This window comes from Lagenorhynchus albirostris, chromosome 10, assembly GCF_949774975.1.
Source record: "Lagenorhynchus albirostris chromosome 10, mLagAlb1.1, whole genome shotgun sequence".
NCBI lineage: Eukaryota > Metazoa > Chordata > Mammalia > Artiodactyla > Delphinidae > Lagenorhynchus > Lagenorhynchus albirostris.
In genome coordinates, this window is record NC_083104.1 from 84145867 (window position 1) to 84159355 (window position 13489).

Here is a 13489-nt window from a genome sequence, read left to right on the forward strand (position 1 = left end):
ATCTCATGATACATATATATCAAATTCCCAGCGATGAGCAAACCCGCCCTTCACCCAGACACAGCTCCTGGCAACACTTACACAAAGCTCAGCGGCTGATATAAAGCCACTGCTGTCAGCATCATATTGGCGCCAAATCTGAAATACACAAAAGCCATTACTCCATTTACCCTCAAATAATTTGGGGTCAACTTATGCTGCTGTCTACTATGGTTCAGCATCTGATAATAGTACTTAACTGGGTGCAACTAAGACTCTGCATGGAGAATTTTAGGCTTTCTTTGGTGACAGCTATTGTTTGGGCAGAACTCACTAGAAATGACTCACTGCATTTGCTTAGAGCCACTTAGGAGGACCACAGTGCACTCACTGAAAGGGAGCTATGGAAAGTTCAAAATGGAAAGATATCAAGGGATGGCCTTCAGTGGGAGGCAATATGGCAAACCAAGCAATCTTCTTTGTACTAAATTCCTAAAAATGCAGAGTACTCTAAAAAACAACTCTTTACATACATAGCTCAGCTGGCAAGAAAGTGAGGGGACATCTAAGAGGTCTGACATGATAGGAAAACACAAAACAGAAACCAAAGTCTATCCTAGGTACATCTACTGATCGCTGATAACTTAGCCTGTAGCTTTATCAGAAAACTGCACTGCACAAGGTAGACAGGAGACAAATCCTGGGGCCACCCAAGGTGAGAAGTCAAACTGAGGCACCTCCATAAGACTAAAACCCCGAACAGCAATAACCTTAATGCAAAGGTGAACTTCCCCAAAATAAATTGCACGGCAGAAAGGGCCCCTAAGGAATCTTGCCTTTGTGGTCTTGGCTCCAGGTAAAGGGAATAAAACATCTCTGATAATTCCCAGTAGCAAGCCAACCCTTTCATTGGTTTAAGAACAGCATTCATGGGATTTCCCTGGCAGTCCAGTGGTTAAGACTCTGTGCTTCCAATGCAGGTGGCTCGGGTTCGATATCTGCTCGGGGAACTAAGATCCCACATGCTGTGCAGTGTGGCCAAAAAACCCCACAAAAAACAGCATTCAGCCAGCTGAAGATAGAGTTACTTAAACTGGAAGACAGAACAGCTGAATATTTTTCAGGAAACATTGAACTGCTTTCTTTAGTAAATGGTGTGATTTTGACCACCTCTGATTTTTCCATATCCAAGCCTCACAAGTTAACAAGTTTTCCTAACTCCTATACAGAATGAAAAAGTAGGATTAAGTGTTTTTTTTAATTGACAAATGTTTCATTGATGTGGAATGGGTTTCCTGAGTCATCAACTGCAGGGACCTTAATTCTAGATCACAACTAGGGTCCTGCCTGAATATCCTGCAGGGATAGTAGGAGATGCTGATACTTAGTGAGAAGTGTTCAGAAACATTGCCCCTTTCAGTCCCTGTCACCAACGTTTCTGCCTGAATCTAACCAGGCTTAGAAAATCACCTGGTTAAATGTGATTTATATCCTAACTTTAATGGTATGACTATACCAGAAGAAGAATGAAAATTTCAAATAACAAAAACATTTTAACCTGCTTTTTAATGCTGTTCTCCAAACATTTTCCATCTAACTTATCTTACAGTTTTACTGCAACTGAGCTATTGGTGGGCCAAAGATCTTTATGTGACTACTATATATGCCTGTCTTTAAAGAATGAAAGCAAAAAGGTTTCCAGGCAAACAAAAACAGAGTTTATTACCAACAGACTCTTGGTAAAGGATATACTCCAGGAAGGAGGAACACAAAGGAGGAAAATCTAAGATGAAGAAGGAATGATGTACAAACACAATGGGAAACATGTGGGCAAATGCAAACATCTTGTTAGCATAAAATTTGTGGGATTAAAGAAAACAAGATAGAACTAATATTCTGGACAATAATGGCAAGTGAGCTGATAGTTAAAGTGTCTTAAGGTCCTGTAGTTCAGGGGGAATATAAAGACATTAAGGTAGGATTTCTTAAATATAGGAGAGTACATAGGTTATAACAAATTTAATTTAGAAAAAGAATTCAAGCATCCAAAATATTTTTTTTAATTGGGTAGAGAAAGAGAAAGCACTTCTTGACAGAAGAAATTGACAAACTAGAAGGGAGGGAGGAAAAATGGAGAAAGTTTTTTTAAAAAAAAAAAGATGGAAATGGCATATGGAACTTTTCTTTTTCCCATTTCTCAAGATTATTCAAGCCTACACAGGCATAATATTTTAATACTTTCTCTGATTATAAAAGCAAGTCATATTTATTGTACGAAATTACTGAAATAAAAAACACTACAGTCTTCTGATATTCCTACCCCAAGATAAGTCACTTGTCATTTCTATGTGTTTCCTTTTCATTGTGTTTCTATTATATATGTGACAAAATGAAGGGGAAGTCATATGGCCTGCACACTTGGATAGTCTATTATTTTCATTTAAAATTTTCTGTGAGCATTCTTAAACACAACTAAAATTATTTTGAAAATGTCATTTAAAATAATCTGTAAATAATAGAATAATGATTCGACACGATTGGAAAATACAGAAGTACAGGGAACATAAATATTATCCAAAATCTTACCCCTAAAAAACCCAATATTTATCTAGTGTGTATTTACCCGTTGTCTTATTTACATGGGTGTTAGGGTAAATAATTCTTTAAGCAAAGTTAAGATCATAACGCATATACAATTTTGTTTCTTAACACCATAATGCACTTCCTTCTTGTCATTAGATAGTCTTTGAAAACTTGACTTTCAGTGATGCATGAAGTTCCACAATGGGGTTTTTCTCTCATGAATCTCCAGGGCGTAGAACAGTTGCTGGCATACTGCAGGGGCACATTAAGTATTTGTGGAACTAATGAATTGTATGAATAGGATAGCAAGAGCAACAGTCTCAGTGCTTGCTTGCCAGTGCTGTGTCTTTTTGTTGATCCTCTTCAAGTCTTTACCACTTTGGAAGAGTTAGTTGTTTCTAATTTGCATTTCTTTGGTTACTGTTATATATCAATTGTCTATGCATATTTCTTCTGTGAATTGTCTATGCAAGTGCTTGCTCCATTTCTCATAACTTCCACTTGGTCAGAAGATAAATACAGTAGTGCACAAGGGTGCCAAGTTATTATCTCCCAAGTGGGGACCTGGTAAGTCTTTCAGGAATGGGGCCCTGGGTGCAGGAGCTGTCTTGAATCTGCCGCTCTGGCCTTGAAGACACCCTGCTCTGCCTTCCCTGGTCTTTTTTCACCCACAGACAGTAACACCTAGAGGCTGAAAGAGGAGATAAGAGGAGCCATCGATTCTGCCTTTTGGTTTTATGCTGGCGCAGCGATTGCAAAGAGATGCCTGCTGGCTGGATCAGCCCTCTAATCAGTTGTATTTTGACCATACTGTGCCTTCAAAACTAGAATCAGTCGCCAACATTTAAAAATAAGTAGTTTCGGGCTTCCCTGGTGGCGCAGTGGTTGAGAGTCCGCCTGCCGATGCAGGGGACACGGGTTCGTGCCCCGGTCCGGGAAGATCCCACGTGCCGCGGAGCGGCTGGGCCCGTGAGCCATGGCCCCTGAGCCTGCGCGTCCGGAGCCTGTGCTCCGCAACAGGAGAGGCCACAGCAGTGAGAGGCCTGCGTACCGCAAAAAAAAAAAAAAAGTAGTTTCCCATAGAGTCTAGATGCCTAGGCTTCATTCTCAGAAGGCAGCAGTTGGCTGGAGCTCACAGGACTCTGGGCTCTTGATGGGCATGTGCTCTCCAGGCTCCACGGCCCCCTCCCTACCCTCCCATTACATGCCTCAGGTACCTGCCGGGCCCCTCGTCTAAGCCTTCCTCTAGCCCAGGCTAAGGAGTGTGTCAGCTCAGGGGCAGCCCGGGTCAGCACACTGAGAGAGCACATTGGGGCTTGGGGCCAAAGTCCAGGCTCGACACAAGGGCTTCTTTGCATGGTCTTGTCTTCTGTGGACAGCTCTCCCTTGGGGAGTGGGCACGAGTGGTGGCAGCCACAGCAGGTGGCTGGAATCCTGGCCTCACCCTCCATAGAGACACAACCAAACGCTTACCTGCATAAACTCCACACTGCTGTCCAAGGGGGTTTCCCGGCGAAAGAGCAGAAGAAAGTTTTCATCCTCGGACAAGAACATGCAGGCAAGCTAAAGGAAAAGGGGGAAATAGCAGCTGGTGACACTGGCCGGTGCTCCATGGGTAAAAGGCATCAAGGAACATATTAGAGGGCAAAAGGGCTTGGATCTCTCAGGATGGAGAGCCCGACACGTAGTTTCGTGCCCTTGATTGTCATTTTGGATTCATTGATTCTTTCAGGAAGTATTGCACCCTTCTAGGTATGAAACACTATGAGTAGCTGTCTTCCATGAGCTTACAATCCAAAATAATAATAATCATCTTTATTATTATTTAATAATAAATGTGTTAGTGCTTAAAATGTTCCAGACCTTATTCTGAGAGGCTCCAATTTTATATTAACAACTCTGTAATTACAGTAGAAAATAAAAATACCCAGTAATTTTTATATGTGCCATGAATTGTTCTAAATACTTATATATGCTAACTCATTTAATCCGAACAACCTATAGGGTGCATAACACATCATTATTACTATTTATTAGTTAAGGAAACTGGGCTTCACAGAGATAAGGAGCTTGCCATCATTATGTAGTTAGTAAGTGGTGGAGTCAGGACCTCAACTAAGCCCACACTTTTAACCCCTGTGCTGTGCTGGTGAGGTGCTGTGTATACAGATCACTTTGGTGCCGTACAGAAAATCAGGAATGATGGCTGTCTGGCTTGATTCTTGAGTTGGCTGTGGTTTATATTCTTTTATATTATTAGCATCTATATGATACTTTCAAAGTTGGTTCACTTGTGGTAAATTTAACCATCCAGCCGTCTATATGAGCACCAGTTCTACTGACTGACTTCCCTTGCTCCCATGAACAAAGGTAACATGTCTTCCCCTATGTGATGGTAATACTTGTTTCGGCTCATAGGCACGTTTGGCTGGGTTCTTTGCCAAACCTATGGTATTTCAGTGTATACTGTCTCCTTTCTGAATTGTCCCCCATAAACAACGGCCATTTCTTCTATAACCGTAGTTCTCCCAGCATCTTGTTCAGTGCTACAGAGGAAGTCCAGAGCAAAAGCTTTTGCTAGGTTGTAGGAATGATTAGCCCACACTCCCATTCATATTCTCTAGTTGGATGTAGGTCAGCTCAAGGGCACATCGTGTTAATAACAGCTGTTGTAGATTGAATACCTACTACATGGCAGGCACTGGCAATGTCCTTTTCATCTATCATCTCATTAAATTCTCACACCAATCCTTCAGGTAAATATGAGTATTGGCATTTTAATACGAATGGGAGGCAGCACAAAGCAGTACGTGGTTGGCTTTAGTGTGGATCCTTCCTTCTCCGTATTCACCTATTATTTGATCTTGGACAATTTAATTGATACCTCTGTGCCTCAATTTCCTCATTTGTAAAATGGAGATAATAATATTTATATCCTGGTGCTTATGTGAAGACTAAAAGTCAGGTGAGGCACTATTTATAAACTGTTTAGCACAGTCCCTGGTACCCATTAAAAAGTTAGTCTGTGGTAACTGCTCTGTGGATGAAGACGATGAACTTGAGGCTCAGAGAGATGAAATCACTTGGCCAAGGTTTCATATTTCACCTGTCGACTTTGTGTTTTTCCTACCCACCACACAAGGTGAGCTGCGAGCTGCTCTTCAGGACTAAGTGTGTTTTCGCATGGGGTGGCACAGGCTGAGAAAGCAAATTAAAATGTAATTCACCAGCCCTAAGTCTCTAGAACGCACTCCGTCTTCAGTTTGACCAGAGTGGCACAGAGGAGCCCTGGACACAGATCATCCCCAAGCTTCACTTTGGCTCTTAGATGCGACTCCTTTCCTGTTTTGTTTTGTGCTAAAATAGCTCAAATGTGTGCAGGTGAGCTGATTTTATGTCACAAGTACCTGTAATTGGAGTAAGAGAAATGGCCAGTGGTATAGCAGGAGACAGTAGGAGAGACCTTGCTACTCTTTACACTCACAGACTCATGAGGTTTTCAGGGGACCAAAGCAGTCCTATACCATCAGCTTCTCTACAGACAACCTCAGTTATGCTCATTGGCAGGACTCCATGACAGAATGGTTGGCACGGATGCCAAAGTTTTTGCCAAGTTCCCAATTGCTTCAGGAAGATCTACCAGTAATTGGTAAGATAATGTCATAGTTTTTCATTATTTACCATGTTTCATTCATTTATTATTAAGTTAACAAATATTTATTGAGTGCCACTATACGCTATGCTCCGTTCTATGGGCTAGAGAATGTAACTGTGAACATGTAATTATGAATACTTTGGTTATTCTACCTTGATGCGTACGATTACTTTTCCATTAATCAATACACTGATACGTTTACATCAATTATAATGTAATTATTGGTTATATAAATAATTTTTGCCTTTTAGTGAAAACTTTGGAAGTAGCTACACTCATAAATCTGGAGTTTAGCTTAGTAGTTTTCTGAAAAGGCAGCCTCCTGGTGTGAACATGTCTATTTTTTATAAGAAGACATAATCTTGCCTTGTTCATAACTTTTTGAAGAAAAATTACTATTTTCACCAACAATAATGAGTAAGTATGACAGCACTAAGAGACTAGCTCTTCAGGTTTCAGGTCATATGTCCAGCAGGCAGTTTTGTCGATGAAATAAATATCTTACTTTCATAGCAGCTCTTTTTTTTTTTTTTTTTTTTTTTTGCGGTACGTGTGCCCCTCACTGCTGTGGCCTCTCCCGTTGCAGAGCACAGGCTCCGGACGCGCAGGCTCAGCGGCCACGGCTCACGGGCCCAGCCGCTCCGTGGCATGTGGGATCCTCCCGGACCGGGGCACGAACCCGCGTCCCCTGCATCGGCAGGCGGACGCTCAACCACTGCGCCACCAGGGAAGTCCCTAGCAGCTCATTTTTATGTATGGATTTATAACTCTATAGAATAAACCTGTATAGATTCATACCTATAAGTGGGTTACAACTTAATCCAGTGCCACTTACTGTCCATACGATGCTAGGAAAGTAACTTAGCTTCCTCATCAGTAAAATAGAGCTAATGTTCCATGTCCATCTTCTATAGCTACTGTGGGGATAAAGTAACTTAATATGTGTGGAAATCCTTTCTAAACTGGAAACCTTTTTGTAACTGGAAGGAAAAATGATCAGGTTAAAGATAGACTGTGCCTGGCGCTGCATGTCTAACACAGTTCCTCGCTTTAGTAGGTACTTAGTAAGTGTGGCTTGAGTTGAAGTAGAGACGGCTGCTTTCTGTTTTGTTTTTAATGATGTTCACGGACTGATCTTTCCAATCTCCAGTGGGAACTGATACTGAACTTTAAACTCATTTATTGTCAGTACGTTTTCCCTTATGTCAAGGTTGAATTTGAACAGGACACTGTGGAAGGAGACAAATATTAGATCAAGCAACTGAAAAGCCTCCAGCCTCCAGCATATCAATTCTTCAATTATAAAATAAGTACAAACATTGATTGACCTAAATAAAATGATGGAAGCATCATATACTCTTTGTTATTATGCTGATGAAAAAGGAAAAGTGAGTACTTCAGAAATGTTATGTAACCCAGCTGCCTTGCAGAGGGTTCTAATTTTCCAATCAAATGTAAAACTTTCATTATCCTTCAGAGAAAATTATAGCCCAAGAAGGTACAGTCAAGAAAGTTACAGTCATAAAAGGTACCTCTTTCATCTGTATGCGACCGTCTTTAGAGACATTGTGGGCAGACGTAAATTGTTGTTTCATCTTCTGCACATTTTCTTCCATGAGTGCATCCTATAGTGGGCCAGACAGAACCACATTAAAGCCACTGAGATTCCAAAAATGTAGTTAGGATATCAAATATTCAGAGTATATAGCCTGATAATTATGTTAGTCTAACCTGGAAAGTAAGTTACTTAGCCACTGAAAGTGATCCCACCAAGTTGCACACCAGAGAGAGTGAGAGAGACAGAGAGAGACAGAGATGGAGATTTCTTAAACAAATAACCACTAATCAGAATCCTAACTAGGTAAGACTTGTAGCTAGTGAGCTCCTAAAATATGAATGAAGAGAAGCTTAGAGACTAGACTGTTGATAGAATGAATTTGAACATCATTCTATATTTGGTTGTGACAAAAGATTGTAATGAACATATAAACTTTCTTCCCAAGAACTCAGAGGTTTTTTTTATTCTTTTCTAATTGGAAAGTCCAGCTCTTCTGGGTCCCCAGTTTGCTAGAGTTTATTCTTTTAATCTTGGTCTCGCCAAGGAAAAGAATAATTAGGGGAAAATAATTAAAGAGGAAACCAAAGAAATAATCATTGAACTACTGAAGACGTCACATATCCCTTCCTTGTACAACCTTTTCCACACATTAAATTGTTCTTCATCAGTGGGCGGCAGGGTTATTACAAAGAAAGGTGACAGGTATAATCAACAATGGAGAATGAATTTTGATGTAGGGGCTGAGAGGCACAGATACTCCCAAACAGTGCCGTATTCCTAGACTTCAGACTAGATCAGGTATACTAAATTTATTCTCCCTAATACTACTACACTATCCCTGCCAACCAGGTCTCCTCATTTGACACTCCACTAAGTACCGAGAAATTAGCCTCTGTAGTCTTGGCGCCGTAGATTGTGTGGCTTGTATGAGTGTGTATGTGCATCATACAGGAAAATGACAATGGAAATCACGCAAGAAAGTGGGTCTTCACTTTGAATTTCAGCTTGGCCTTCGACCTTTAGTTTGAAGGCCCAGAAACTTGACTTCCGTCCTCTCAGACCTCTAACTCCAAAGTCCATGATTATCCCTTGGACCTAAAGCAAAAGAGTCTAGGGCTCCCTCTGTTGTAATTTCCCATCAGCACCAACCCTGCTCACCTTGTCTGAGACTCTAGGCCCCAGCAGAGTATTTATCATCTCTGAAGCATTGAAACAGGCCCAGGATGTGCTACAATCTGTACGTGAAGAATGCATGCACAGCCCCAGAAAGCAATGCTATGCAACAGACTGGCTAGATCTGGACCTGGTTCAGAGGCCAGTTCTGAGTATTTGAAAAGACAAAAGGTGGAGATAAGAGGGGGGTGAGTAACAGAAGCAGCAAGAGCAGCCGATGGTTCCATTAGGTCAGTCCCCTCAGAGGCTGTGAGGACCAGGTAATTACAAGCAGGCCGGCTGCTCTCCAAGACTGACTAGCAGGCAGCTTGCTGTTAGAAATCTTCAAATTCCTTCCCCCAAGGTCTCTGTGACTCGCTAATCAGGGGAGGAAAGTAGAGCTATTCAGGCCTCTGATGAACTGCTTGTCACACTTAAACACCAGAGTGAGGGGCTGCCTGGTCATGGAGGCCCCCCGCTGCTGCTTCTGTACTCAGTGGGGCATCACTGATTAAAAGTAGGTGTCACAAGTGGTGATTATCCCTCCGCTGAGAGGGACATGTCCTCTTGTTAAGGACATACTTAGGGCCTATTCATTTCTCAGCAGGAAAAAAAGTCCAGAATTAGGAACAGTTTCCTTAATCATACTTGTCCCGGTATCATGGAACGCCCAGTGAAGGTCCCTGTAACTATGTTCCCTGGGGTAATGCCTCAGCATTTTGAAAGGAAACAATGGCAGATGACAGCATTTCTGATTAACAGTTTAAACAGCTTATCCCCTGGTTCCAAAACCTGTCTCCTTTGCCAAGTGCTGAGGAGAGGTACCTGGGGCTACAGCCACAACTCAGCAGGACTGGCCTAATTATATTACAGTCCCCTGTCTGACAGGTAATCACTGTTCCTGGAGGGAACAGAGTGAAAGAAGATGCAGTGTGACTCAGGGTGCTTTTAAAATGCAAGACCCCAGACAGACCCCCAAATGTACTGAAATACCTAAGAGGTGGGACCTGGGGCTTTGCATGTTAACAAACACAGGTAATTCTTAGGCACTGGCCTAAGGACTCTGCAGCTTTCCAACCCCTTCGCCTCTGGACTCAGGAATGCCTGCACTGAACACAGTTGCACAGCAGACTGGTGAGTCATTTGTTGTTTCCTTTCCTCCGAGGACCATGCCTGTCCATGTGTGAGAAGGTGAGGCCATGGGCCAGATCTGAGGGAGGGGTGATGATAAGATCAGGCAAGCTACGGGAGATGGCATCCACCTTCTCCCTCACTAATGGGAACGATGCCTTTGAAGTCAGCCCAAGCCCCAGAAGAAGGCAGCTCGCAGTGTCCTCAGTCTAGAGCAGACCCCAGTGTTTGAGTAGCCCTACCCCTCATCCCATGACTGAAAATCAGACACTTTCAGTTTCAATAGTGACAGCAACTTTTCTCCTCCTTTAAATCACTAAAGCAAGGAGCTTTCTGAAAAGGTGTGAAGTTCCAAGTCTCTGGGGTTTAGTTTCTGACCATCCAGTTTATTGCAAGACTTTGAATGGTTTTGCCTCCGTCTTTTTGTTTTCCTCAAATACTCCTGTCATGTTTGACAAAATGGCGTCAGACCCATGGGTTCTGGAATGACATGAGCCTTTGCATTCACAGTAGTAAGTGGCAGCAAAGCAGAGAAACAGAGAGACAGAGAGAGAAGGGAAGGAAAGAGAAAATGAGAGGAGAGAAATTGATAAAAGAAATGAAGGGCAAAGAGAGATAGGAAAGAGAGAAGAAAAGAGAGGAGTGACAATGAGAGAGCTTGAGAAACAGACTGAAGATAGAAAGCAGGAGAAACAGAGACAGGAGAGGGACAAAGACAGATGGAGAGACATGAGAAACAGAGCTGAGAGAGAGACAGAGAAGTCACAGAGAAAGTCAAGGGATGATGGGAAAAAAAAAGATGATGGGAGAGGAGAGCCATGAAACACAGAATGAGAAACAGAAATGGGTAGAAACATAAGAGAAAGAGATCAGAAGAGAGAGAGAAAACGAGAGGCAGACGGGCTGCGGGCGAGGGAGGGTGACAACGAGTTCTGTGTGTGGCTGTTAGAGGCAGATGGCAGCCTCTCTTATTCTGAGCTGACTGCCCTTCCTCCAGAAACAGCGTCCCCAAGCTGCTTGTTCTCCTCACTGGGCTCCTACGTGTAAGTGTGATGCACTCCAGTATTCTTCCATGTAAACAACTATGGCTGAGGATAAGCTGTCGCCACAATTCGTTTTAAACACTATTGTCTCCAGAGCTACTCCTCTTCCCATGTATCCCCTGATGGAGTCTTTACCAGGTTATCCCAGCCCCAGGCTGGTGCGTCTCTGTGTGCATTTTTCCTCTGCTTTGGTACAGGACTCATCAAAAGGTAATCTGCATCTCTCAAGGCCAGGTTTACCGTCAGGGAGGGATATGGACACTGGATGGATTGGTTTACATTTATACTTGGGCTCTGGGAATGTTTATTATTTTCTGGTTTGCCATTTCCTAAGAAATTTGTAACCTTTCTAACAAAATGAAAAATGCTTTTGAATGGTTTGTTTGTGGTTTGCTATCCAAGTAATATTAAAGGCACTAAACACCCAGAGCCTCAAAAGCTCTTAACATCTTTTCCACCTTTCTGAGCAAAGTGAGCTACCTTATCTCTAGGTTTAAATCCATTAGCAGAGACATAACCAAGGAGACGTTCAAAACAGGGTTGTTTGAATCTACAGTTAAAATCTCTGCGTGGATGACAGATGTCACACTAAAAGTCAGTGACCAGCATGTCAAATGCTACAGCTGAACCTCATAAAACCTACCTAAATCCCTCTGTGCTGCTAGGAGAGGAAGACAAATTACATGCAAGGAAGAAAAGAGATCAGATGCGATTAATAGGTACAAATCAACATAAGACTTGGATGCTTTTTAGAATTCACTAAGAGAACATAAATTAATGCTTAGTGGCACAAGTACTTACATCAGTACAAAATTTCGGCAACATGTGGTAAAAGAAAGCATCCAGCTCCTTCTCTTCTATGTAACCTTTTTCTAAATGCAAGAAGGTATCCATAAATAGTAGTCACTTACACAGAATAACGTGTGACATTTAGTATTTAACACTTAACATCTAAATTTGTTTTTAATCTCAAATTTATAAAATCCCCATGGACACTATCTATTGTAACTCTAATGAAGTGCTAGTATCTACCTCTAGATGACATGGATGTGAATAGCAAATACACATTTGAGAGTCAGTGCTTTGTGCTGTGGTTTGTACAAATAGTGGGGAAAGGAAAGCTATTTATACATGAATTTTAATCCACAAATAAACATGAGTTTTAGAATAAACTCTAACCCAAGGATTTTGCAGTCTTGGAAAAATTTAAGAGATGTAAGTATTGAATCGTAGTTTGCAAGGTTAAAACGCACACTTTAGATATTTCCTTTATGTTTCTTTTTTAATGAAGACAAAGCAAATGTAAGTAGTTCTTTTCAAGTAGTTTTTTGGGGAGTGAGGGTAGTGTCTTTTTGAAAGCTGATAAAATTCACCCTCTCTTTGAGAGACTGGGGGTTACACAACAAAGTCATTGAGTAAAAATGAGCATTTGAGTAAAAATGTCATAGAGGGCTGACTTCAGATACCCGAGTGTCAGCCCACAAGCCTCTAATATATAAAATATTTGTCATTATATATACGGTATATCACTACACACACACACACACACACACACACACACACACACACACACACACGTTGGGGGGTGGGGGCCGGGGTGTAATTTCAGGTCCCTCCTCCCACCCTGAACGTTCACGAGGTACCAAGAAGTGCAGCTCCAGTATACCAGACGTCTGTTAGGTATACTGCGTTAGGTATATTGCATTAACAGCGCTGGAAGACAACTTTCTGCAGGGAAAGACGTATGGGGAAGAGGAAGCTCTAGGTCCGTTCAGCAAGGCTGTACAGGTGGCTTTACTCACCCTCTGAGTCAAAGCGCCGCCAGACCTGCCAGAAGCCAGCGGCGTCCGAGCGCCCCTGAGTCGGTTCGCGGGTGCTGTCCATGGTATTGACAACGAAGCGCAGGCACCGGCCGGCAAGAAACACCTAGAGAACTTTGATAAGGACTCCTTTACGGTATCTTCTGACACTCTTGCCGGCTTCTTTCGCCCTCTGATTTCCTTTGAGCACCAGTCTGAGGGGCGGGCACGGGGGCAGCTGGCGAGGCAGCTGCTGGCGCCTTAGCGTCGCTGTGCCGTCCCCAAGGCCCCACCGCGGACTCTCGGGGAAACCAGCTGCTGGGAATCCGCCCTGCTCAGGCACGTCGTCCCTGACCCGCCCCGCGTGCGCTGTCTGTGCTGGGCACAGCCAGCGGGGAGCTCTTGTCTGTCTCAGCGCTGTGGGGAAGTGGGGGAGAAAGGATCTGTCTCCGGGCGGTCATGGTTCACTCTCCTTGCCCTTTAACCTGTTTGTCAAACTCAGAGAAAGTATCCCCCTTATGTTTCACTCACCTTCCAAACGTGTGTCTCAAGGGGTTTTCTAGAGACAGCTCCCCCATTTAGAGGGTTG

General features: G+C 42.8%; 1 protein-coding gene across 1 annotated transcript in view; it reads right to left on the reverse strand.

The window, feature by feature from the left end:
* Nucleotides 1-12985, reverse strand: part of SCGN (secretagogin, EF-hand calcium binding protein) — a 37406-nt gene extending 24421 nt beyond the window's left edge. The window contains exons 1-5 of the mRNA XM_060164255.1: nt 12904-12985; nt 11903-11973; nt 7750-7842; nt 4036-4125; nt 82-138 (exon numbers count right to left, since the gene is read on the reverse strand). Of these exons, the coding sequence (XP_060020238.1) occupies nt 82-138; nt 4036-4125; nt 7750-7842; nt 11903-11973; nt 12904-12985 (393 nt within the window). The remainder of the gene's footprint in view (nt 1-81; nt 139-4035; nt 4126-7749; nt 7843-11902; nt 11974-12903) is intronic.
* Between the last annotated feature and the right edge of the window lie 504 nt (nt 12986-13489).